This window comes from Panicum virgatum, chromosome 7N, assembly GCF_016808335.1.
Source record: "Panicum virgatum strain AP13 chromosome 7N, P.virgatum_v5, whole genome shotgun sequence".
In the NCBI taxonomy this organism is placed as follows: Eukaryota; Viridiplantae; Streptophyta; class Magnoliopsida; order Poales; family Poaceae; genus Panicum; species Panicum virgatum.
The window spans coordinates 33,793,739-33,819,024 of record NC_053151.1 but is presented as its reverse complement, the minus strand read 5'-3'; the positions used below and the strand labels follow the sequence as shown (position 1 = coordinate 33,819,024).

At 47.1% G+C, this 25,286-nt stretch overlaps 2 protein-coding genes and 1 long non-coding RNA gene across 4 annotated transcripts; 2 read left to right on the top strand and 1 right to left on the bottom strand.

Moving 5' to 3' along the window:
* Positions 1-6,615: 6,615 nt before the first annotated feature.
* On the top strand, positions 6,616-14,030 carry LOC120683128 (probable WRKY transcription factor 34). Of its 2 annotated transcripts, XM_039965155.1 has the most exons (7): positions 6,616-7,128; positions 9,505-9,574; positions 9,718-10,139; positions 11,125-11,286; positions 12,047-12,873; positions 12,952-13,110; positions 13,202-14,030. In XM_039965155.1, exons 3-7 carry the CDS (start codon positions 9,738-9,740, stop codon positions 13,773-13,775), a joined length of 2,124 nt encoding a protein of 707 aa, XP_039821089.1. In that variant the 5' UTR covers positions 6,616-7,128; positions 9,505-9,574; positions 9,718-9,737; the 3' UTR covers positions 13,776-14,030. The 2 variants fall into 2 exon arrangements, with proteins under 2 accessions (XP_039821089.1, XP_039821088.1); XM_039965154.1 differs by lacking the exon at positions 9,505-9,574 and having other exon boundaries at positions 6,681-7,128; positions 13,202-13,775.
* Positions 14,031-15,279: 1,249 nt separating this feature from the next.
* Positions 15,280-16,117, bottom strand: LOC120681171 (protein MAIN-LIKE 2-like). The gene is made up of 2 exons (XM_039962697.1): positions 15,817-16,117; positions 15,280-15,702 (listed from the first exon to the last, which is right to left on the bottom strand). Exons 1-2 carry the CDS (start codon positions 16,009-16,011, stop codon positions 15,280-15,282), a joined length of 618 nt encoding a protein of 205 aa, XP_039818631.1. The 5' UTR covers positions 16,012-16,117.
* A 3,193-nt stretch (positions 16,118-19,310) lies between these two features.
* On the top strand, positions 19,311-21,671 carry LOC120683731. The gene is made up of 3 exons (XR_005678895.1): positions 19,311-19,504; positions 19,599-20,111; positions 21,385-21,671. It is a non-coding gene; the product is annotated as an uncharacterized LOC120683731 (long non-coding RNA).
* Positions 21,672-25,286: the final 3,615 nt, after the last annotated feature.

Here is a 25,286-nt window from a genome sequence, read left to right as displayed (position 1 = left end):
GCCTATCACTGCATTACGTATTCACTCAAGGCCTCTGCCTCAGTAGAGCGCATCGTGCAGACAGGAAAAAGGAAGCGCCTCTGCATCAGCAGTACGCATCGTGAACCAGGAAAAGGAAGGAGCATTGCGCGCGGGATAAAAACAGGGAAGGAGCACTTCGCGCTAGTCTGATCGATTGCTGGGAATATAAGTAGCGCGCGATTGTGGAAATGGAATTGTGGTGATCCATCCGGCAAAGATAATTGTGTAACATCCTCTTAAATATCTCTTTCCGAAGAACTTTGGTAGGGGATAAGCTCATAAGGTGGACCAAGCTGGTCTCAGCTGTAGCACAGGTGGATCTGGAGGAGGCAGAAGATCAATTTGTGTGGAGGATGAATAGGAATTCAGTCTTCTCGATAAGATCAATGTATAAGGATCTAATGCATGATAGTAGGGTTCCTGAGAACCTTATTTCCTGGAAGCACTTAAAATTAATTTTTTTTGGTACCTGAAGAAGAAAGGAGTGACTCTCACCAAGGATAACTTGGCTAAGAGGAATTGAAAAGGGGATAAAAATATTGTTTTCGCAATTATGATGAATCAATACGATAGTTGTTCTTTGAATTTTACGTGGCAAAGTTTATTTGGAATGCCGTGGTTGTTACTTTTGGAATTGCCCCTCCTAGCAGTATTACCAACATGCTAGGACCTTGGCTTATGGGCTTTAATCTAAGAAGTAGAAAATGGATGATAATAGGTGCAACAGCTATGCTGGACCATTTGGTTGAGTCGAAATGAAGTTGTATTTCAACGAAGCAGTCCTAACTCGTATTTGCAGGTACTCTTCAGGGTGACATATTGGGCAAGACTTTGGTTGCAGCTATCTAAAGTGGAAGCGATGCAGCTAGTAGAGAGCAATTGTCAGCATTTGGAAGGGGTGATAGAAGTCGAATTGACCAATAGTCTTGCTGTCTCAGTGCGGCTCTTGGGTGTTTAGGGAGTTTCAGTTTGGATAGTTTTTGAGATATTGCTCCGGTAGCCTAAGTGTTGTGGTTGTGGTTGTTGGTTAAACCATCGTTGAGTCATTGTTAGTATTTGAGCTGTTGCTCTGGCATACTGCATGTTGTGTCTTGTTAAGTGGTTGCAGTCATTCGCATGTGGATGATCAAGTCCGGAACTATTCTTTAATCTAGAAAAAGTTAATTGTGTACCTCTTAACTTAGAAATCAGGTCGTTTAACTCACTGTTAGCAAACAATCCAAAGAGAGTCCACATCAAGGTTGCCAAACTCATAAAAAAAATCAAACATACTCTTACAAGATTGGAGTTCTTCAAAAATCTAAACTCCTTTTTCAATGAACTCAAATATCATATGTGGCTATTTTTTCATCAATTGGAGCATCATCCCTAGCTTGGCCAGTGTGTGATGGGTGAGTTCAACGGTCAAGCAGGCGACCATGCTTCATTCGTTGGTGTGGTGCGTGCCTGTCGGAGAGGAGAGATGACTAAGGTTGTTGTATACTCCCTCCGTCCCATGAAAAGTGCAATTTTGTGTTTGAAAAAAATCCCAAAAAAGTGCAATTTTAGAGGTTGGATCTTAGCTACCTGCCTTATTAAGTAGCCAGATTTGATTTGCATGATAAAACTAACCGCATGTAGCAAACAAATAAGGGTATGAGAGTCTTTTCACACCACCACTAATTTGTCTTAAAAAAGACTAAAATTGCACTTTTCATGGGACGCAGGAAGTATGCAAAAGAACGTGAGGAGCCAAGATGCTTCAATTTTGTGGTGTTCACCTTTGATCCAGATTGCCTCAATACTGCAGGCTTCCCTCCTACCAGGAATATAATTGTTAACTGAAATTTTTTGCATAACGGGCAATTTCTTTATGCATGATGTTGCCAAAACTTCAGTTGTTCAAACAGGAAAACCAAAAAATCATGTATTTTAAGTGGCTCGTATATGGAGATCATCGTCTCTTGTAATGGCTGCCTTAAGGTTATGATAAGATGATTTCAAACTCTTAGTATCCAGTGACTTCAATGTTTCAAAAGTAAATTTGGAAATACGATGTGTGAATTCTGGGTGCAATTTGTGACTTATTTTGCTACATGAATTCTGGGTGCAATTTGTGACTTATTTTGCTAAAATTAGGCTGCAAATTAATAGAATTGGAACCCTCTATATTACTGTACATAAGATATTCTTTATATTCGAAGATTCCTTCAAAATTAGGGCCCTGGCGCATAGCTCGCACGGTCCCAAGGACCCCCCCTGCTCATAGCTACTGGCACGACCTTATTCAAAACCTAAAATAGCGCCCACACCTGCTCCGGACCATTTTTCGGGGCCTAATATGCTGCACAGCCCACCTGGCACTACAGTTTAGGCCCAACGGTCCAATATAGCACACCGGAAAAAAATAATGCTACATATCCTTCAAGCCCAACACGACTAAGAAAAAGGGTTACAGGATCAACACAGCTGGAATCCATAGCTTCGGTTTTCCATTTTTACTTCCATTTTATTTTTGTTGTTACTGTACTAAGTTTTGTATTCTTCATTCAAATGTGTACCTATCTTATTCAAAAATTTATGCAAATATCACTTTTTTGATGTAGCTTGCTTTATTAATAAAAATTCTTTAAAAATAACTTAAATTTGACTATGTTTATACAATTTTTTGGAATATGACGGGTGGTCAAATTTATATTCAAAAAATCATACGAATTATAATTTTGAACAGGAGGGAGTATACTAGATGCAGCTAATCGTTGGGTCATTGTTCGAGACCTCAGATTTGGTGCCTGATTCGGTGCTGAACTGAAATTGGCCCCCCGTTCTCTGCTCTTGTCTGCTTTGTCTCGCACTGAGACAGCGTTGCTGAGGCTTCTATATCCTGGAAAGCGAGGGTCGCATGCATCTTCCTCCTCTTCAGAGTTCAGATTGGGGGTATGCCGAAGCGTGAGGGAAATGCCGTGACCCACCCGACGAGGCACACAGGCCTTGTTTGGTTTCTAGGCTGCGGCACCCGACGAGGCACACAGGCCTTGCTTGTTTGGTTTCTAGAATTTTAGGGAATAGTAACACTTTAACCACTAATTACTCTAATAAATAAAGACAGTTTATAAAATTAACTTCAGAACCCTACATTACGAACTCTGACAAATTTAATGGGCTTTTGACCGCGTGATTAAGTAATGATTACTGTAGTACCACTGTAGCTAATTATGAGTTAATTAAGCTCATTAGATTCAGCTAATAAAATTGTACCCATTTTTAAAAATATTTTACAAATAAACTTCATTTAATCATTCGTGCGGTCACTAGAAGACGTACTGTCCTATTCCTAGAAGGCCTGTCGCCAGATGTGAGATATCGCCGTGGCCCCCGCGGAGATCACTCGCAGTTGCTGCGGCGGGCAGGGAGGGAGGGAACGCAGGTCACAGACTCACAGGGCATGGACCAGTGCGGCGGCGCCGGGCACGTTCCCAGTCCAGACCGCAGCAGCGAGCGCAGTGCCGACGCCCGCCAGTGCAGTCAGCCAGTCAGGCCACCAGCGGGTCCCCCCGGGCCCCATCTCTCCCCCTCCCTCCCCGTTTCCCACCGTCGACTCGGCACTGCTCGGCATGTGAGCGAGATTCCCATACGTAGCATAGGCAGAGGCTGCGTCTCGAGTATCTTTCTTCAGTACACCACCCACAGCTTGCTTGCACTCTCCCTCGGCCAAGAAAATCTTCTACGCTGCACTTGCCTCCTCCCGGGCCGGCCGTCGTGCCGTAAGGCCATACGTAGCATAGGCAGAGGCTGCGTCTCGAGTATCTTTCTTCAGTACACCACCCACAGCTTGCTTGCACTCTCCCTCGGCCAAGAAAATCTTCTACGCTGCACTTGCCTCCTCCCCTCGGCCTTGGTTTGGCCTTGGATTGGATTCGCGTGCGCGCGTGTACCTGCGATACGGGCGTGTGGTTGGAGGGAGTCGTTGGTGTGGCCCCGCTTTAAAGAGGGAGTACGTGCGTACCCTCTCCTGCATTTGGAGCATGCAGTTTGAATGCAACTTGGATTGAGAGGAAGTGAGGAACGGATCCGAGACGCTCGCTGCTGCTCTCTCGCATTGGAGCATTAATTAGATCTGTGCCATTATGATTTCTTTGTTTCTGAAATACGCTATTATTATTCAAGAAGCTATGTCACTGCCATTGTAATTCTTGACTAAGTTGAAATATGCCATTATATACGCCTCTAACGTCTTTGGGCCCATGTGCAGGTGTATATGCAACATTTTATTGTCGTATGGACCTAAAAGCCCCTCCCACTCTATCTCACTTACAGGTGGACCCAACGTGTCATCACCTTCCTCTGTCCTCTCCCTTTCCCTGTTGGAACGCAGCACGCGCACCTTCGTCGATTCAGCCGGTGTAGGCTCGCCGGCGACGAGTAGCTAGCCCATGCGCGTGTGCTAGCGTTGGCGTGGCGGCCCGCACGCTCGGCCGGCGGCAGCGGGGCTCTCTCGACGCGGCCCGCCCGCCCACGCGCTCGGCCGGCGGCGGCGGGGCTCGTTCGACGCGATTGCCCGCCCAGGCGCTCGGCCAGCGGCAGCAGGGGCACGGATCGGCCGGCGGGAGCAGGGGCAGGGGCCAGCGCCGCTCGCCAGCTCTCCCGCTCCAGCGCCGTCCCTCCCACCCCCTCGCCCGCGCTAGGCCTGCGCGGGGCCATGGCGGAGGTGCCGCCCCTCCCCTTCTACCTCCGCTGCGCATGGGACGGACGCGGAGCAGCGCGGCGGGGCTACGACGGCCGGCGCGGAGGCGGGCACGCAGAGCAGCGGGGCGGGGCTGCGGCGGACGGTTCGCGGCGGGCGCGCGGGCGGAGCGCTGCGTGGGCATGCGAGCGGAGCACCGCAGCCCCAAGGCAGCCGGCGCGCGGGCGGAGCGCTGCGTGGGCATGCGAGCGGAGCACCGCAGCCCCAAGGCAGCCGGCGCGCGGGTCCTGCCTCCCCCTCGAGCTCCGCCGCCCCCTGCTTGAGCTTCACCGCCCCCTCCAGTAGCGTCGCCATGGGGGCGGCGCTGGGAGCTCCAATCGGTGGCGGCGTTGGGAGCTCCATGGCGGCGCGCCTCCGGCCATCCCGCCCCTGCCCCCGGCGGCCGAGCTCCGCGCGAGGGGGAGGCGCGGCGTGGCTCGCTGGAGACGGAGAAGACAGAGGTGAGGAAGAGATGTTGTGGAGAAGAAGGCTGAGCACTGGGCCCCTTATGTCGGTGAGTGAGAGAGAAGAGGAAGGGGTAATCTTGTCCATACGAATATACGGTACCCGCCGTCCGTCTGACACTGGGCCCAAATCATCTCCAGACGTATACAATGGCGTATCTCAAACATGTGCAGAGTTATAATGGCTGTGACATAGTTTCTTGAATAGTAATGGTGTGTTTCAAAAACGGAGAAACTATAATGGCACAGATCTAATTAACCCCGCATTCAATCGCCCTTCCCTGCAGGCGCCACCGCCCGGCCGACATACTCCAATGACGCAGTTTGTTAGGCCAATCTCAGTGGGAGTGTTATAGAAGTGTAATAGATATTAAATTTGCTAACATGTACCAATAGTATGAGGAGAGAGGAGAGAGGAGTGTCATGAAATATGAAAGAAGTGTCATCACTATGACACTCCACTAGCACAGTTCTCAAATTTCTAATATTGGTAACTGTGTCGAAGACCCTCCTACTGAGACTGACCTTCCTAGTAGAATGGATGCTCTTTTTTTTTCAAAATTTGAAAAGGGGGCCTGCTTGAATTCTCGGCAAGAGGCTACTGGATGAGATCAAATCAAACAGAGAGCGAGAGACAAGGAAATTCGCACGCCGCTGCCTTCAGCTGCGGCGCGTGCGGCCCGGTGGGCGCAGGCGATCATCCAGCGATGGGCCTAGCCGGGGGCGCACGTACGGGGGACGGGAGCCTCTTTCATTTATGACGGGCATGGTCGTACGCCCATGGCGGCCCGTACGTCCTCGTCGGGGGCAACGGGCAAGCACCATGCACCACATCAATTCATGTCCGCCGCGATTCTGCACCGCCATCGCACGCCACCGACTCCAAGTACTGCTCCAGGCTAAGGCAGGGTTGGGCTTTGGTCGAAGGAAAAACAACGGGTATTTTCTCACTCAACCCGTCCGACAAATACTCAAGTCTAGCTGTAAATTGCATCAAAACTAATTGGCATCATTCGCTCTTCCTTCTCATACAAAAAAAAAGTTGTAAACGTTGGCTATGAATTTGAACTTTGAAGTCGAGAACAACACTAGGACAACCATCCCTACAAGTCTGCACTGCGTGGAGAGCATGTCGTCAAGGTGATTCATCAATCGATATAAAATTACTACTGGTGCATTATTTTCTTTCTTTTTTTCAAAACTATATAAAAGGATTTTTTTGCCATTTAAACACTTTTCTTTAAGTTTTTGTGATCCATCATGCATGGATCGTAGCCGGAAACTATGAATCCGCAAAAAACAAGCGCTAAAATAAAGGATTATAAACCCATGATTTTTTTTTAAAAGCTAAACCCATGAATTTGAAAGCAACGAAAGCTCCCAGCCAAACAAACCAACCCAAAAAGGTTCGAAAAAATAAAAACCCGAGCCACAAGGAAGAACCAAACGGGAGCGACAAGGCAAAGGCGGTTTGCGAGAGCGAGAAGAGAAACGCCGAGCATGCATCAATGTCCGTTTCTCTCTCCCCCAGCCCGTCCGTCTCGAGTCCCAACGGATCCTTCCGCACATCTCCCACCCTCCCTTGGTCAAACCGCCCCCCTCTTCCTCACACCAGTTCCTCTCTCTCTCTATGCTTCTCTTCTCCTCCCTTTATTTTCTCCTTCTCTCTCCAGCATTAAAACAATTGTGCGGACGATGAGAGAGAAAGAGGGAGAGGGAGCCGAGTAGTAATGGCAGGGGGAACCTTCTTTTCCTGACTCCCTGCGGCTGCAGCTCATCATTTGTCCCTGATCCTTGTGCTTCGTTCCTGTTGCGCTTTTCTCGGGCCATCGGTGGACTGACGGGACGGGAGGGAGGAAGAAGAAGAAGGCCACTCCCTCCGCAGGCGGGGAGAGGAACCCTCGCCATTGGCTCTCCCCGATCTTCTTACTCCAATCACAGGTTCGTCTTCCGTCCTCATTCCCCTCCACAGGCTCCGTCAGTGGACTCTCCGTTTATCGCCCCGCCATTTGCGAAGAAATGCGGGCCTGTTGTCGCGAGGGGATTAGGGTGCCCGGTTCTCCCTGTTGCGCGATCTGAATTCCTCTGTTCTTGCGAGGAAGATGAGGCCTTTCGGACCTGATTTGGGGAACCATTTGTATTTCGAAAAATTTCTCGGTCATTTTTCGTGCTGGCTGTTCAGTTTTCCGAATTCTGCGTCGTTACATCGTTTCTGGTCGGTTCATTTCTCCCCTTCTCTCCTGGTGATGTGTGCTGTTCCTGAATCCTGGTTCGGGTCTGTCTGATATTTGAACGCCAAAGCCTCGTCTTCCCCGTCGCTCCATTCCGCCATGAAGGCGGAAGCTCTGCGCCGATGGGCCAGCTGGGGTCTGGGGACGAGATTGAATGCTGGCTTTCCCTCTGATCTCTGGTTTGCGTCCCTCCTCTTCAACCTCCGTATTTCACTCGGAATCACTGGCTGGCGCATCCATCGCCCGAAGATTTCGACATGACATGCTCCGGTGAAGACTGAGCTGGGCCATTCGATTTCTTCGTTCTACGCTGTTCTGGGACACCTGGCACGTTCTTGAATATTTCAGCGTTTATTTTTCCTCGCCTCTGGTGTTCTTGTGATCCATTCCTTCTGATTTTTTTTACATTTCATAGTTCGTAGAACTAGCAGCAGCAGCGGTAGTAATTTTGAGGAACTATTGGATAAAGTTGTTCCGTGTTGTTATGCGCTATGTTGCACCGATACGGGATATGGATACGCCGATACGGATACGACGACACGGCGATACGGCATCTTCAAAAAATAAGGATACGCCGATACGGCGAGTATATATAGAAGCTGAAAAATAAATATGACAATTGATATACCTTGAGAAAACATAGTTCCATAACACATTTAAGATAGCATAATAATTTGTTCTTGCAATAAAATTCTAAAGAGCAATAACTAATATGAGATAGCAAATAGCATTTAGCCACATGGCTAGACTAAATGAAATTTCAAGATTCAGCCACATGGCTAGACTAAATGAAATTTCAAGATTCAGGTTGATCCACGTCCATTTCAAAAGATCCCCTTTCTTCGCCTTGAAATAGCATCACTTCAAAATGGACCAAGAACGCTAGAACAGATTGAAAAACAATATAGATTTCAGCCATAAAGATGGAGAGATGGACTGATGGAGTCACGAAGGTTACAGTCCAATCCTAGATGCAATTTTGGACATACATGCAGTGATCGTCGGATGGAAGCGGCGGCCAGCCGGCCAGGCGTCTTTGAGACTCCGACTGTTCGTTTCCTGCTACAGTGCTACGGGATATGAATAGATTAGGGTTAAGGATCGGCTGCTCTCCCTAAATGACTACTTAAGGACTTCACGTGTACACAAATGGGCTGAATAAATGGGCTGTTGAGACGATGGGCTACAAACTGAGTGGTTATGGGCTACGAAGTATCGGTAGAGGTATCGAAGTGTATCGAAGAAGTATTAGAATTAATTTTATTTATTTTTTTCCTCATATTTTCCGATACTTTGCCGATACGGTATCGAAGGAGCATCGGGGTATCGAAGTATCGGATACGTATCGGGATACGGATACGGCAGGTCAGTGAAGTATCCGTGCAACCTAGGTTATGCGCTTTGAGCTCCGAGTCGCAGCCACAGCGGAGTCCCCAGGCTAGCACGCAACGATTGGGGTCCATGGCCATCTCTTTTCCCTGCTCTCGAAGCGAGCCCGTTTAGTTACAAAAAATTTCGCCCAAAAACTTTTGCTTACTCTTTTGGACACACACATGAAGTATTAAATATAGTTAAAAAATAAAACTAATTGCACAGTTTGGATGTACATGACGAGACGAATTTTTGAGCATAATTAATGCATAATTAGTCATAAGTGCTATAGTAACCCACATGTAATAAATGATGCGGTCAAAGGCCTCAAAAGATTTGTCTCGCAGTTTTCAACTAAGTTCTGAAATTAGTTTTTTAATTAGTGTTCGAAAATTCTTTCCGACACCTGGTCAAACATTCGATGTGACATCCAAAAATTTTCATTTCACCAACTAAACACACCCGCCAGTCCGCCACGTTCCTTTTTTTTTTGCTTTTGATTTCTTTTTGTTTGTTCTATTCGCTTATGGAGAACTGTGCCGGTCGTGTCGACTGATCGGCCTACCCTTTTGTGTTAAGTTGTCGTTTACTGTTACTGGCCTGACGCGGTTTCAGTTTTGGAGTCAGCTTAGAAGAGGGATTTGGTGTCTCATACAAAGTACATATGGTTCTGTCACTTAAATCGTGCTTTTCTCTTCAAATAATCTTGTTGCAGGCAGTCGGGTTTTACCTGTTTTGGTCCCTTCAGCCGCATATGGATTATGGTGCTTGCTCCCAACACTTGTGTGAGGCTAACTATTTTCAACAGTTCTTTTTGTCTTGTGTCAATTTGATAATGTTTCTGCATATCTATTGCTCTGTAAATTTCAAGCTACTAGCCAAAGCATTGACCTCTAGTACTGAAATGTAACTGCTCTTCACCCATCAGGTTGAGCAACCAGAGCTGAGATGGAAGGCCATGTAGGGATGCAGGAGGGGAAGGATCCTGATCCAGGCCCATTATCCTTGATGCGGGGCTTCCAGACCGAAGCATTTCTACCAGACACCGAGGTTGCCAATGCCGGATTTGAGAAGGATGGCTTGTCGGTCGCCATAAGGTCACCTCAGGAGGAAGGTCCGTCGCTGCCAATGACCCCGCAGTTTGGCCAGAAGTCCAGTCCAGGCAGCACCCTCGCTGAGAGGATGCAGGCAAGAGCTGGGTTCAGGGTGCCAAAGCTCAGCATGCCGTCCAGTACAGCAGTTGCAGCTGATAACAAAGTGCCAGGAGCTCCATCGCCCTACCTCACGATCCCGCCTGGTTTGAGCCCGGCAACGCTGCTGGACTCACCAGTCTTCATTTCCAATGCCATGGTATGTGTTTAGGTTACTATTGCAGAGTGAAGGGGTACCGGAATTGTTGCTTTTATCTATGGGAATGGGATGCTGAATTGGCAGTTCAAGAATGTTTGCTTTACTGAACTTTTGACCTCTTGGGAAGTCTGTTAAAGCTCAGCTTTGGTTTTGGTTCCATGATCATTGTTGCTTTGTTTTCCAGCATCCATAGTCTCTTCTTTCCAAACAAGCTGCCATTGTTTTCTCAAAAGCAGAAAATAGTATAATATCATTCATATCTTTCAATGTTCTCTTGCAAGCGTTTCCACAGTAATCTAGTAAAGCACACCCCACATTTGAAAGCCAAATTCCCCCCTACGTCCCTACTTGTAAGTCTTATAGTAATGACTTAATGCTGATGAAGCTGGGATAGGAAGCTTGTGTAGGGCATACTCCTGCTAATGGGGCGGGGCTTGATGGGTTTTTTGGGTGGGTTTTAATACGGATACTATTGGATGGGTGGAAACGGGTGACACTATGAAATGGGTTGGGGCGGGTTGGGTTGACGACATAGACGGGTTGGGACGGGTTGGGGCGCTATGGTAGTAGATCGGCACGTAAGTCGCATATCATCTTCCATCGTGACTTCGGGTTGGGGCGGGTTGGGGCATTGGACCAACGGGGTGGGTCGGGGCGGGTGGTAGTTAAGGCTCTTGAAATATGGGTAGGGGCGGATTTGGGGTGGGTTCAACCCCATTAGCAGGCGTAGTAGGGCAGGTGGGAACAGACCATCGGGCGTTAGCTTCAAGTGGAGGATAAGAAGAAAGAATATGTTTCGTTCAGTTCTTATTATATATATTTTTTAACCATGTTCCTGCATTAACTAAATGTGCATGAAGTGTTCAGAGATATGAACAAGTTGATTACTATGTGTGATACATGGTGATAAATTGCAAAACAACAGGCACTTCAAAACTGAAGCTATTAGTTACTGACAACATTGGTTTTTCTTCCATTGTTTCAGGGCCAAGCCTCACCGACCACAGGGAAGTTATTCATGCTTGGTAGCACAAATGACAATGATCCTATTAGATATGGAGGCCCTCTACTTGGAGATGGCCCTGATTCATTTTCTTTCAAGCCTTTAGATCTGAAATCCTCGCACTACACTGCTGAAGGAAAGAAGGTCAGTAGCCTTTGAATACTTTATAGGTTATTGCTGTTCGTTCGCTTCAATACTAATGATAGAAGTATTTGTATAATTAAAAGTATTCATATAACAATGCAGTTGTCAGCGATTTCTGTTCCCATACCTTTACCCCAAGTCTAGATGAACAATTAGTTACATCAGAAGGATTTTGTTCTGGATGTCTTTTATCGTTTGCATACCTGTAATAGATTGGCACATTTGCACACAGTAACATCTTCTTTTAAAGGTTGGGCCTCTGTTTAATATCCAGTGAGCTTTAGTGATAGCAGTTATAGCAAATTGGGAAGTAGCTCTGGTACTACTATTTTGCCCCTTATTATTCATAATAAATGGAGAAAGACGAGGGGACCAACCAGATTCTGCAAAAACTAGATAATTTACAAATTGGAGAAATGCTTTATTAACTAAATGGTTAATTCGCAGTGGCTATCGAGTAGATGTTATTTCTCTCCACTATTAAACTGATCTTCTTGTGTGAGTAGTTGTGTGGCGAGTCAGCTCGCGTTGTATGAAAAACTCTATTCTTCTTCTTAATACAAAGATGCGCAGCTCTCCTGCGTATTCGATAAGAAAAAACTGATTTTCTTCTTCCTTTGGTTCAATCAGGATAAGTAAAATGTTGTGGTTGCATACATGTATGTTTCCATAGTGCAATTAACCAGTTATTTTCCTTGTTCCTGATCCAATACTTGTTCTCTCTCCTTTCCTTTCAAGCTAATTCATAATTGCTCTTCAGGAATCTTTATGCAACAATCAGCCTCCACTACCAAGCACGCATGTTTCTGTCAAGACTGAAACTAAGATTCAGACAGTAGAAGAGGCCAATTTGCTGGGCCAACTGAACAAGCAGAATAACAGCGGGCAGACCAATATGAAGAGTAGTTCTCATGACCCCAACTCCAAGCTCAGCCGTCTTGCAACTGCCGGTGCAGGCAATGAAGACGTATCATCGCTGCGCAGCCAGCCTACAGAGAAAGGTGACACGAGGGGAGACTATCCGGCAATGGCCACCACCACACCGGCAGAGGACGGATACAGCTGGAGGAAGTACGGGCAGAAGCAGGTGAAGCACAGCGAGTACCCAAGAAGCTACTTCAAGTGCACGCACCCGAACTGCCAGGTCAAGAAGAAGGTTGAGCGATCCCACGAAGGGCACATCACAGAGATCATCTACAAGGGCACGCACAACCACCCGAAGCCCGCGCAGAGCCGCCGGCCGGGCGCCCCGCCCGTGCACCCGTTTGTCGAGGGCGCGCAAGTAGACACACCCGACAACCCAAGGTCGCATACAAACACGGCGGAAGCGAGGCAGGCGTGGCATAACAATGCGGTTGTTAAGGACCTGCACGGCGACGGCATGGACGCGACATCACCCCCCTCTGTTCCCGGTGAGCTCTGTGACTCGTCAGCGTCGATGCAGATCCATGACGCCGGTGGCGTGGATGTCACCTCTGCAGCCACTGCAGGGTCCGATGAGGTAGATGGGGAAGACAGGGTGACTCGTGGCAGTATGTCCCAGGGCGGTGCCGACGCCGAGGGCGACGAACTGGAATCCAAGCGAAGGTCAGTGGATTGTATCTGTGCATTGTAGCTTGCTTACTGCCTCTGCTCAATCTAGACCTGACCCTCTGATTATTTCAGGAAGCTGGAGTCTTACACCATTGATATGAGCACTGCGTCCAGAGCTGTTCGCGAGCCCCGAGTGGTGATCCAGACGACGAGCGAGGTGGACATCCTCGATGATGGCTACCGCTGGCGCAAGTACGGGCAGAAGGTCGTCAAGGGAAACCCAAATCCAAGGTTTGTCTGAAGAACTGTCTATTTATTCAGAGATCCTAGATGGCAATTGCTCTGTGTTTAATTTGATCGGCTCACCTTGTGTCTCATTCAGGAGCTACTACAAGTGCACGCACCCGGGTTGCTTGGTGCGGAAGCACGTGGAGCGCGCGTCGCACGACCTCAAGTCCGTGATCACCACGTACGAGGGCAAGCACAACCACGAGGTCCCCGCCGCCAGGAACAGCGGTCACCCGAGCACGGCGACGGGCGCGGCCGCCGCGCGCAGGCCAGAGCACCCCTCGGTGCACGACGGCCTGATGAGGCACCTGGGCGGCTGCGGCGCGCTGTTCGGCCTGGCGCCGCCGCCGTCCCGGGACCCGCTGGCGCCGATGGTCAACTACCCGACGTACGCCGCCGCCGGCCTCGGCGGTGGCGGCATTGGCCCCGCGTCGCTGCCGAGCCTGCCGATGCCCGGGCACCCCATGGGGCCGGTGGAGGGGCTGAAGCTGCCCATGCTGGCGCCGTCGCCGCTGCACCAGCACCCGCTGCTGAGGCACCGGCAGGCGATGCAGGCCGCCGGCCTCGTGCCGCCCAAGGCGGACGGGAAGGTCGAGGGCAGCGGCGCGCCGCCGCCGTCGGTGTACCAGCTGATGCGCAGCGGGCTGCCGCTGGGCCACCAGATGTAGATAATAAAGAGAGAAGAGGGTTAGAGAGCATGGACGTGATTCTCAAGTTAGCTGCTTACCAGTCGAGTTAGGATTAATTCGTGATAAGTATTACAGCGTGGAAACAAGCACCATCGCCGCTTCTTGCTTACGTTGTTTTTAGTTTTTTTTTGTTTCAATCAACTTTTTTACCTTTTCTGTTCATTTGATCTTCAGTCAAGTTTTTATTTAGTGATAAAAGCCCTTAGGCAAGCTTTATTGAAAATAGTTACATCATTTGGTGCCTCTTCTGAGTCTAAATGCAATCAATGAAGTTCTTTTTTTTTTTAAACCAATCAATGATGTTCTTGTTTTTGACGACTCTTCACGTCGAAAAGGCCCAAGCATGGCTGGGCTGGCCGCTCTGCATCGGCCCAGAAAGCATTAGATAACAAGCTCCCTGGCCACATACCGGCGTTTTTTTTATTTTTATATTTTTTAAAATCGTTTTTTACAGAAATATATTTTCGGTTTCATAATTTACAGATTTATACCCCTACCGCCCGGCTGCGGGGCTGCCGGGGCGGTAGGGACCTTAATGTAAATAAAATTTATTTTTAATCGTATTTTGTCCCCTGGGGAGGCAGCCGGGCGGCAGGTACCCGCCGCCCGGTGGCGGGGCGGTAGGCCTACCCGCCGCCCGGCAGGGGGGCGGCAGGCCCCTCCCGCAGGTTAAACCTTGACCGTCAGTGCGGCGGTGCGGCATTAGATGTGGTTTTAAATATTTTGGATAGAAATAAAAACCGTTAGTAAAGTAGATGAATATGAAAAGTATAACTTAGCAATTCATACACATACGCAACTGAGAACGAAATAGGTGATGCATGAGAACGAAATAAGTATAACATGATGACATGTCCATAAGAAAAATACAGAAACAACTAGAAGCACCTCCTAACCACCCCGGCCATGTCGACCTCTTTTACGCTGTGCGTGGACGTGGTCTGTAGGTTATGTGTGTCGGTCTGGAGGCCCTACGTCTCTACCTGGACGTCCGGTGGCCACAGGTGTCTGGAAGGTAGGATCGGCCTGCTGGTTAGGTGTAGAAAATAACCGACTCCAGTGTTCGAAGCTCGCCTCAAAGGTATCCTGTGTGGCCCCTATGCAGTAGCAATTAAGATATCTTAATCATCGTCTTATAAGTCATATATTTGGGTACATATTCATCATACGTACCTATTGGTGGTGGATACGAAAAATGACCCATATCAGGAAGCTGGTGGTGCGATCCTGTAAACCGTTCAAATTATTTAAAATATTCATAGAAATAAGAAGAACATGATAGACCGATCTCGGAGTAGGGCTCCCACACAACGTCTTCAGGTGTCAACCGATCAAACTCGGCCACAAAGTCAGGATAGACCCGACGGTACTGTACGTGGGCCCAGCGCTTCTGCACAAAATTAATAATAATATATACCAATAAGAAATACAAAGAGTGTCAAACAAAGCAACAGAATTGCCAACAAAATAGTAAGAGTAGTAGTCATTTCCGTACCTGACGAGTATACCAGAGAGTCCCCATGGTGCGCCTATCGTCCTCGGTGTCACCATACATATCCGGCTCATACGGTGAGTGGTCAACAATCGGACGACCAATTGCTATCCTTTCGTACGACCAAAGCTGTAGCAGAATCGGATATCCTGTAAAAATTGCATTGTGCTTATTCTGCACCGATGCCTTGCAGAGGCCACGGTACGTGGCTGCAAGTACTGCTGAACCCCAACTGTATTGAGGCATTTCCTCCACAGCTGCCTCTGCGATCTCCTGTGTGTAAGGCACGAGCACCCTATCCACATAGGCCCCGTGTGAATTGTTGAACATTATGTATCCAAGCAACAACAACAGGTATGCCTCAAGGGATCGAGTGACGCTATCCTCATCAGCATCATGTGCCAAATTGTCGGACTGCATAGAAAAGATGAACATTTATGAGTACGAGATCAATTATAAAATAAAACCATAACTGCACTAGACAAAAGCATAACTCTAACATTAATCATAACAAAACGAGGTATGTACCTGGAACTGCAGGATCCATGACTTGGCAGGCCCTGTTGCTTTTGGGTGCTCCTCTACATCAATCGCGATGTCAATATTTGCAAAACGCTCTTCTAGATCGTCCAACCACGTAGACGGGACAACGCGGGGCCCTACGGCATCCCCACTGATAGGAAGACCCAGCAGCATCACAACGTCCTGTAGGGTCGGTGCCATCTCCCCACAAGTGAGGTGGAAGGTGTGTGTCTCAGATCTCCATCTATCAACCAGAGCCGTCAGTAGGGACCTGTCCAGCTTTGCCAAACAACTCTCAGCAAGACGGCCTATAGTAAGAAGACCAGTCTCACTCAACCTGAAAACTAGAACGATCAAAGGTAAGTACATTATGTAGGAAACGTATACGAAACAAACGTGTTCTCAGAAACATAATCCGACGACATATCACCTGGGCACCCATCGTGGATCAACAGGAATCCAATCCACTGGTGGACGTGGACGCAGCACGTTAAGTTTCACGCGCTGAACCACTGCAAGAAAGGACCGGTGTGACGAGTCTATGACTCGGTCAAGTAGAGCTGGCGTATCTTCGGCCATATCTTACACAAAAAATATAATTTTTCTGCATTTTCTGCAATTTATCTGAAATTTTCATAAACTTTTCTAGCATTTTCTACAATTTTTGTAAAATAAAATTTTATAAATACATTTTTCTAATATTTTCTACAATTTTTTGCATTTTCCACAATTTATCTAAATTTTTCATATACTTTTCTAGCATTTTCTACAATTTCTAAGCATTTTTCAAAATGTTTTCTCGCATTAAACAACTAATTAATACCATTAAAATGGTTGGTAAACCTAAATGATTTTTCAAAAAACCAATCCTAATTCTACCTAAATTATAATAAAAATAGTACCTAAATCGCTAAAATATCATTACTGCTGCATACACTAATTATAGAATTAAACATACAAAAAATTTAGAATGAGAAAGTTGAGAAATATTTATTAGCTGCGGTTCAGATCCAAAATCCGGTATGGCTTCGCCGCTGCAACTCCCTCCCTCACCCCTCCTCTCTCCCTCCCCTCTCTGGATGTCGTGGGAAACAAATGAGAGGGGAGGGGGAAGCTCAGCCTTTTATATAGGGAAGCCTGCCGCCCTCTGCCAGGCTGCTGCCTGCCCTACTGCCCCACCACCGGGCGGCGGGTACCTGCCGCCCGGCTGCCGGGCGGCAGCCTCCCCCAGGGGCCAAAATGCAATTAAAAATAAATTTATAAATTATGAAACTGAAAATATAATTATGTAAAAAATGATTTTGAAAAATATAAAAATAAAAAAACGCCCACACACCGTTCCACGAAGCCCATCGCGCAACGCTCCTATTGGGCTGCAGCGAGAAGTTTGGGCTGGATTCTGGTCGCGGTTACCCAAATTCAAGAATAGTTTGTCGTTTAGTCGCTTTTAAAAAAGAAAATAAAAAAAAGGAAAGAAAGGCACTGAAAAAAAAGGGCCGTCCAGAAAGGGCCTGACACGTCCCTCTCTGTCAGGCTCACTGACGTGTACGTCGCGGCAGTACAGGGCACGGCGTCCGCTGTTCTGCCTGCCCCCATCCGGTTTAGATAAAAAACCGGAAAGACCCCCGTGCCTGTGCTCTCCGGCTCCGCCGCTAGTGCGCGCCACCGCGAGGGCAGAAATGGAACGCCGGCCTCCCGGCCTTTTTTCTTCGTTGTATAAACCCCGTCGACAGACACGACAGTTGCGTCTCGGAAAGGGTAAGGCCTGCGCGTTGTAGCCGCACAAGCGGGCACCGCATGGAATGGGAAATTACGTCTCCGCCCCCGCCCCCCCCCCCCAAGCTCGATTCCTGTTTCCACCACCTCGAAGAGGTGTGATTTCTTAGCAGGGTAATCATTCATCTTTGACCTAAATTAGGAATAATATACGTAGCTATACTTCAAGAGGAAGTTATAGGAATGGGGCTTACAGCTCCGTTACAATCATGCATTAAAGTTGTTGGGGGATACCCTTTTACTGTGATTTTAACCTTCCTATTTCAGTTTATACGTTATGACGTATAAAGTATTGATAGACACGTCATCTACCACTAAAAATAATTATCGAAAAATACAAGCATCTACGGAGTATGCGACTTGGAGACTAGGGCATAGAACAATAGTTTTCACAATAAGAAACATAACAAAAAATTCGTATGTTTCATGTCACTAGAACGTTCTTCAACCCATTAATTTTAAGGGCCTCTTTGGCACACAGGATTGGCGCAGGAAAAACACAGGATGGAGGAAACCGTAGGCTAGGAAAGCGGCTGGTTCCTTTGGTTTCCATGAGCTCGAACCAGATGTAAGTGTTACAAGATCGTGTTTGGATCCCGCAACTTAACTAATAAAAAGTTTCTTATCTTTGCTTTCTTATTTGTCCATATTCGAAAACAGTGCTCCTAGAGGATTTGTAATCTTAATCTGCCTGTATTTGACTTTGTACAAATTACTCTTTATATTTCTGCATGCCCCTTCGTAGTTTGCCACCATTAATATTGCACATCCATGAATTAGTTGCAACCTTAACTTGCGCTATGTGTTCAATAACATGAAATTTGGTATGTTCGTTGCACCTTGCTGCGTGGTGTATAAGGACACACATCATGCATGTATACTTTGAGTCAATTTATATATTAGTAGTTGTAAAAGTGGGTAGTTTAGAAGCATGTAACTATGGGTATTTTGACCTTAGCTTCTCTAGCTAGCGAGGGGGATTTTTTTAATCTAAATCTAAAATTCGCTCCCACGAGAGTCAAACTCAAGACCTTAGGAGTGCTACCGAAGCCATCTACTATAAAGGCAGGTAATTTATATAAAAAAGTTGGGTAGTTAGGAGAAATTGAGGGGGTGGCTTTGATTATTTTTCATGGTGGCCTATGATGGTAATTAATTTAGATGAAGATTTAGAAGTTGCTTATATTTCTTTTCACAATGGAGAAGTGCGTGTAGTCTGGTCATAGATCTAAGCGTCACTTTAGTCCATTTTTCATAATGACAATGTTGGTATTATTTATAGAAGACAAAATAGATTCAATGCTATTATATTATCGATGATGGTGGTTAGAATCCATCAAACTGAGGGCCACTGTTTTTTTTTTATTTTCAAAGAACTCCTAATATTTATCACCTTCTAAAGAGCACGTCTCGTGAAGATCGACACGGATCCTCCAAAAGAGTCTCCGAAGTGGAGATTATTATTCAATCGTTAAAGGTGTGTTTCCACATTTCCTCCGTGCCTTCAAGTTGACCTCTAAACTTCTGTGTAGCCAAAAGTACATAGCGCGTTTTCTCAAACAATCACCGAATTAAATCCCCGAGGCTGGTGACGTCCTCATAGGCTCATGTATGCAGACAAACAGTACAGTACAGCCTCCCGGCCCATATCTCAGCAAGACTGCAAGATGAAACGTCGGAGCATTAGGGCAGGTACAACGGGGCGTCGACTCCCGTCGACATGCAGCTCCTTTTTGCAAAAAACCCCCCGACGGAGAGGAGAGACGGCACGGCTGTCGGCTCGTTCGTCGACGGCACTCGCGCGTGGTCCGAGGCGAGACGACGAGTTGCCGAGGCGTTGTAGGAGTTGCTGCAGTTCGGCGACGGGGGCATGGATCCGCTGTGCGCGCGCTCGTGGGAATTCGTTTTGCCGCCAAAAGTTCGCGCCAAGCATCTTGCCCGATAAAATCCCCTCCTCCCTTCCCTCCGCCCGCCCATCCAGCTCCTCACGGCCACCATGTCGCGGTGCGCAGATCAGGCGGCGCGAGATTTGCTCAAGGCGGATGCAACTCGGGAGCGGCAGGCTGCGGCGGCGCACTCGCGGAAGGCCCAGGGGGCATCTGCATCGACGGACTCACGGCGCCATCAGGGGGATCTACGGCGGTGGCCAAGAAGCAGACGAGCTCAAGCAGAGTGGCGGAGCAAAGGATTTCGGCGCCGCCGCGGACTGCAGGTGGATGAGGCTCGGATGCGCAAGGCAGCTGCGGCGCAATCGCGGAAGGATGCGGCAGCGCCGATGCGGAAGGCACAGGGAAGAGCTCGAATGGATGATGTCTGATTCTCCCCACCAGTGCGGAAGGTGCCCTGTGTCCTTTTGCCGTCTGATTTCATTTGAATTTGATTGATTTCTCGTGGTGGTGCCAATGATTTATGCAGATAGTACATGAATTTTGGCTGTGGATTTTTGCAATCATGGAGTTGCAGGATAGCTTTCCTATTTCCCATTTGATTTCGTGAAGCAGCACACTAGGGTGTGGAAATCCAAGGTTATCTTCAGACTTGATTCCGATCTGATTCATTTCAGCACACTTTAGCTTTCGATATTTCAGCATGTTATAGTAAAACTGACATAAATGACTAGCATACGGTTCTGATGATTGATGAGCTCTCTAGATTGGAGCTCACATTTCTGAATAATCCACTATAGCCAATTTTTCAGATGACATTTCTAATTAATTCACTGTAGTTATCTTTTTTCCAAACAGCTGTGGCCTTCATGTAACCAAATTTTCAGTTTGTTGTGGCAACTTCATTTTCTAGTAAAGATCAAGACTGCCATTTTTTTATTTCAGCTGGTCTGTTATTATTGATTAGTTCAGATAAAATTCCTTGCTGGTGATGACATTCTGATAAAAAATATTTCCTCGCACAATTGACACAAAGGTTAATGCATATTGACTTGCTGACTGCAGTAATCTTAATTTAACCTGTCCACCTAGATTATCGATAATTAGTTCATCCTGAGTCTGAGATTCAGATAGACTACTCTGCAATTCTGTAGTTCATTGATGAGGTGACCTGTGGTTCTAAGCTTAGACACGAGCCAGATGTCATGTATAGCAGATTATAAAGTTTTGATTGGGTGTACAACCCATAGGGTGTCCTAGAGCTGATTCTTGGGGCGACGAGCTGTCCCCTAAAGGAGATTGATGCAAACAACCCTGCATGATAGGAGTGTATCTTCATTGTGTGTCAGGGATTTCTTCTCCCCATGGGCTGTGTTAGCTTGCATAGCATTTTGTTCTTGATTAATTCAGTCGTGTTGTAGTGTAGCACTGATTGTAGCATAACCAGTCTCATGATCAGGTGAATATCTTTGAAGGTTTTGAGGTTGATCAGATGTTGTCGACTGAAAACTGAAGATGTCATTACTGAAAACTGAGAACTGAAAACTGAGCATCACACTTTTTTCCGAAATTTTATTTTGTCTAGTGAAAACTGAACTAAAATAGTGATGCAAGCATTAGTGAACTAAAATGGTGGTTCCATTATGAGCATGGCTGTTCATAATTTTACCTGTGGCAGCATGGAATCCTGAGACTGAACATTTCTGTGTAAGACACCCCTTTCTGTTGCTCTTGCTTACACTGTCCCAGTGTGGCTTAGTTTGATCTTCAGTTACTCCAGTTGATAAATGTGCCATAAGATTCTTCTTTTCTTGATTATTTTACTTTTCCGGACAACTTAAGAGAATCTGTAGCTGTAAACTGAAACGGTGACGGTGGCTGCATTATTTATTTGCATTCCTCTGATTTGCAGCCTGTGTCGATAAACTAGAAGAAATTGATCCAACGGAGGTATATACATTTGATGACTTTATTGCCAAGGATGAAAAACTAGAAGCCTTGATTGGCGACAAATTGAAGGCCAATATTATACATGCTTGTTGTAAGAGTCATGTGAATTATTTGAATGTATTGTGCATTTTCTCATGTATGTAACAAAATAGCTACAAAGATCAAGTATGCACTAGATCACCATGAGTTTGTGTGTTAAACGAAGAATTAATCATTCTGCAGCCAGCTAAATAGACGCTCGTTGTACAAGCTGTCTGTTCAGCTGTTTGTTTGTGACAAAAAAACAGCAGCTGTTTGTACTATTGTATACGCCCTTAGGCCGCAGTTGCCCCCCCCCCCCCCCCCCCCCCCCCCCGAGCCCCGAGTAGTGGGCAACCCCGCCCCAGGAAGCGACGTGAGGTTTCCAGTGTCTTGCACGCAAGAACTAGGGAGGAAAGGCAATGGCAACGTACAGGGAGGAAATGGCAGCGTACAGCTGGGGAATGCCGGAATGGCATGGCGCTGCGCAGGTAACCACCGGTCCAGCCCTCCCCCGTCCCTGTCTCCACGCGTCCGTTTCCCTTTCCTCCCTTTTTATTTGAGAAGGCAAAAAAAGGGTAAAGTCTAAATTACAACCTTATACTTGTCATGGTAGTCTAAATTACAACCTAAAACCACAAAACCAGGCAAAACACACCCCTGTACTCTTAAATCCGTCTAAAACACAACCTTGGGTGGTTTTGTGGCCGGTTTTCGCTGACGTGGCACTGTGGGGCCCACGCATCATCACTCACTGGTCTTGTTTGGTTGTGCTAGAAAATTAGCACGCACACTTCCTGAAAAAAGAATCTCGCATGCATGAAGCACTAAATGAAGTCTATTTGCAAAACCTTTTTAGGGATGGGTGTAACTTTTCGCGACGAATCTAATGACGGTAATTATTCGATGATTTGTTACAGTGATGCTACAGTACCATCCTCTAATCGCGCAGTCAAAGGCCTCATTAGATTCTTCAGGGTCACTAGTGCGGGGCTTCTGGAGTTGGTTTTATAAACTGACTTTGTTTGACACCGTAATAAGCAGTCAAAATTTACTATTCATTACCAGCCATCAAAACCAAACGGGGCCACTGACTTGTGGGCCCCATAGTGCAACGTCAGCGAAAACCGGCCACAAAACCACTCAAAGGTTGTGTTTTAGACGGATTTAAGAGTACAGGGGTGTGTTTTGTCTGGTTTTGTGGTTTTAGGTTGTAATTTAGACTACCATGACAAGTATAAGTTTGTAATTTAGACTTTACCCGCAAAAAAAAGAAGCAAAAGTTCATCTGGACTGGATGGATATATGCTCTCTCGCCCCCTAGAAAAAAAAGGTCGGAAAAGGGACCGCACCTTATTATTCCCGGTTTCAAAACCTATGACGTCGTAGGGAAGATGAGGAACGTCGTCTAATGAGTGATTCGCAGCTAGTACTCTCTCTGGCGTAGGTTTTTATTTGTATAGCTTTAGTCAAATTTATAGAAAAAAAATTAATAACTTTTACAATATCAAATTCGTTTCATAAATCTATAATAAAATATATGCTGCCAATGCATATGTTGGATGGTATAGTTGTTGTTATATTTTTCTATAAACTTGATTCAAGTTTGGTTTAGCACAAATCTAATACGAAGTGTAAATAAAAACAGAGTAAATACTGATTCCTTCTTCTTTAAATAAACTACAGTAATTTCGTCCGCAGCTTCGTCCTCCGGGTGGCTCTACGTGATCGGTGTTCGTCGATGAACAAGTACCCGCATGTCACGTGCGCCGATTCTCTGAACCTGCCCCGGGTTCCGGGGACACGCGCCGCTATGCTACTGTCCCCGCCCGCCTCCATTCCGCTCCTGCGATTTCTCTCCTTTTCCGGTGAATTTTTTCACTAGTGAAAAAAACTGTAGATTTCGTGGCAGGCAGCAGTGGTCGTGCGACAAATAATCGGAGGAGCGTGGCCTACCGGCAACAGCCGCCGGTGCCGGCGGCCCGGCCGTGGCCGACGAGACGCGCGCGGAGGCCGGGGGTCACCGATGCGAAGTGGTGCGGGGACGCGCGCGGCGGCCAGGCAGACGCCTGCGCCTATGCCCATGCCCGGCACGGCACCACCGGCCACGTACGAGAAGCAAAGCGAGCGGCAGCGAGGCGTGCGCGGGGGTGGTGGTGGGTGCGGTTACCCATCCACGTCCCCGCGCCGGGTCGGCGGGGCCGGGCGCGGGCGGTGTCCTAAACGCCGGCGCGTCGTCCCGTGGCCCGTGGTCGTGTCGTGCCAGGCCAAAAGAAAGAAAAAGAAAAGGAACGCTCGGAACGGGAAGGGGACAGCGCGTTCCACGGGGAGGGGGAGTGAAAATGTGAGGAAGGGAGGGGGCATCGGGGGAGGCAGAGATACTACGGTGAAACGCACGACGATCTATCCGTCCGTCGGAAAGGGTGCGAGGTGGATGGAGGGCGGCCGGGCACTCACTCGGGCAGGCGTTGCGTTGGGGTCGGGTGAGGACGAGCTTTCGTTGTCGCTATTCATTGCGGGATGGACCCTTTCCCTTGCTCCTTCCCCCACATTTATAGTCTTGGAGTCGTCGTCGGGTCCACCCGGTGGGGCCGGGGGGGCATGATTAAGCGTTTTCGTGATGATTGAATTTTCCTTGCTAGAGTAACGTTTTGGGGGTGCGATTCCTAAAAAAGACATTAATTTTGGGGTGGTTATGCACATAGCACACGTTTTGTTTCGACCTTAATTTTGGTTGGTTGGTAGGACAGTACTGTGAGGGCCTGAGAGGGGTCACGATGTTAGAATAAAATGTACTAGTAGGGTGATGCTCTTTTTCATTTTTTTGTTGGATTATTATTTGAATCATTTTTTAACTTGTTGAAGGAATATTATTTGACTAGGTAGTTAGTGCTTCTTAAAGGAAGTAGTATGGCTTGGATTTCGCTCTGGGAGCATCGCCACCGAATATTCTAAACATCGGGGCCCTTTTGAAGTAACAGAAATAAATAGGATGACATGCGAACATGGAAAAGCATTTGAACCTATATCGTTCAGTTTTTTTTGAAAGATTTTGTAGCATTTTATTTCTACTTTTCGTTGTGAAACATTCCATTAACGATCAATTACTTTGTTTAGTTAATGATATCATTAATCACCCAAGGGGCCAACTCCAAGGGACATCATACCCTTGGGACTTGTATTTATATATGTAAACAACCCCGTCAATGAGAATCACTTGAGAAAGAACTCTTACAACCCTTGTCATTTGCCATACTCTCTACTTTTCCACTTCAACACTTTTGTTCGCAAGAAGGCATTTTATTTGCTTTGGCTCATGCGTATTCCTCAACTTTTCCTCCAAAATCTTATGGGCCTTTACAGTACGATGATCTCTCTCTTTTTTTAAAAAAGGAAACAGGAGGGGCTCGCACCTACTGTGAAGGTCATGAAGGAAGCATTTCCTTGCTCATCCTACAGCCTAGCTAGGCAAGCATGCACCTCGGTCGCACCCCTACAATCCTAGCCGTGCGTCATGTCTTTGCCAAGCCCCACACCACACCACACCAAACCTGTAAAACTCACCTTAATGATCCCATCCCAAAATTGAACATAAACTCACCGGAGAACACAGATTGTTGTTGCCAGAGATCGAAGACCCCATGGCGATTATAGGCGCGGAAGCCGCCTCGGAGCGCGGATCTCCAAGTTCATCCAAAGCTAGCTCCTTATAGTTGAATGAATCCTAATAACTCACTAATATACGCACCTCACCTCCGATTCCCACATGCCTGCTGCACTGTTGCAAATGTACACATTTAGGCCAAAACAAAGTGCACAAATAAATCAGCATGTCATGTTATTAGG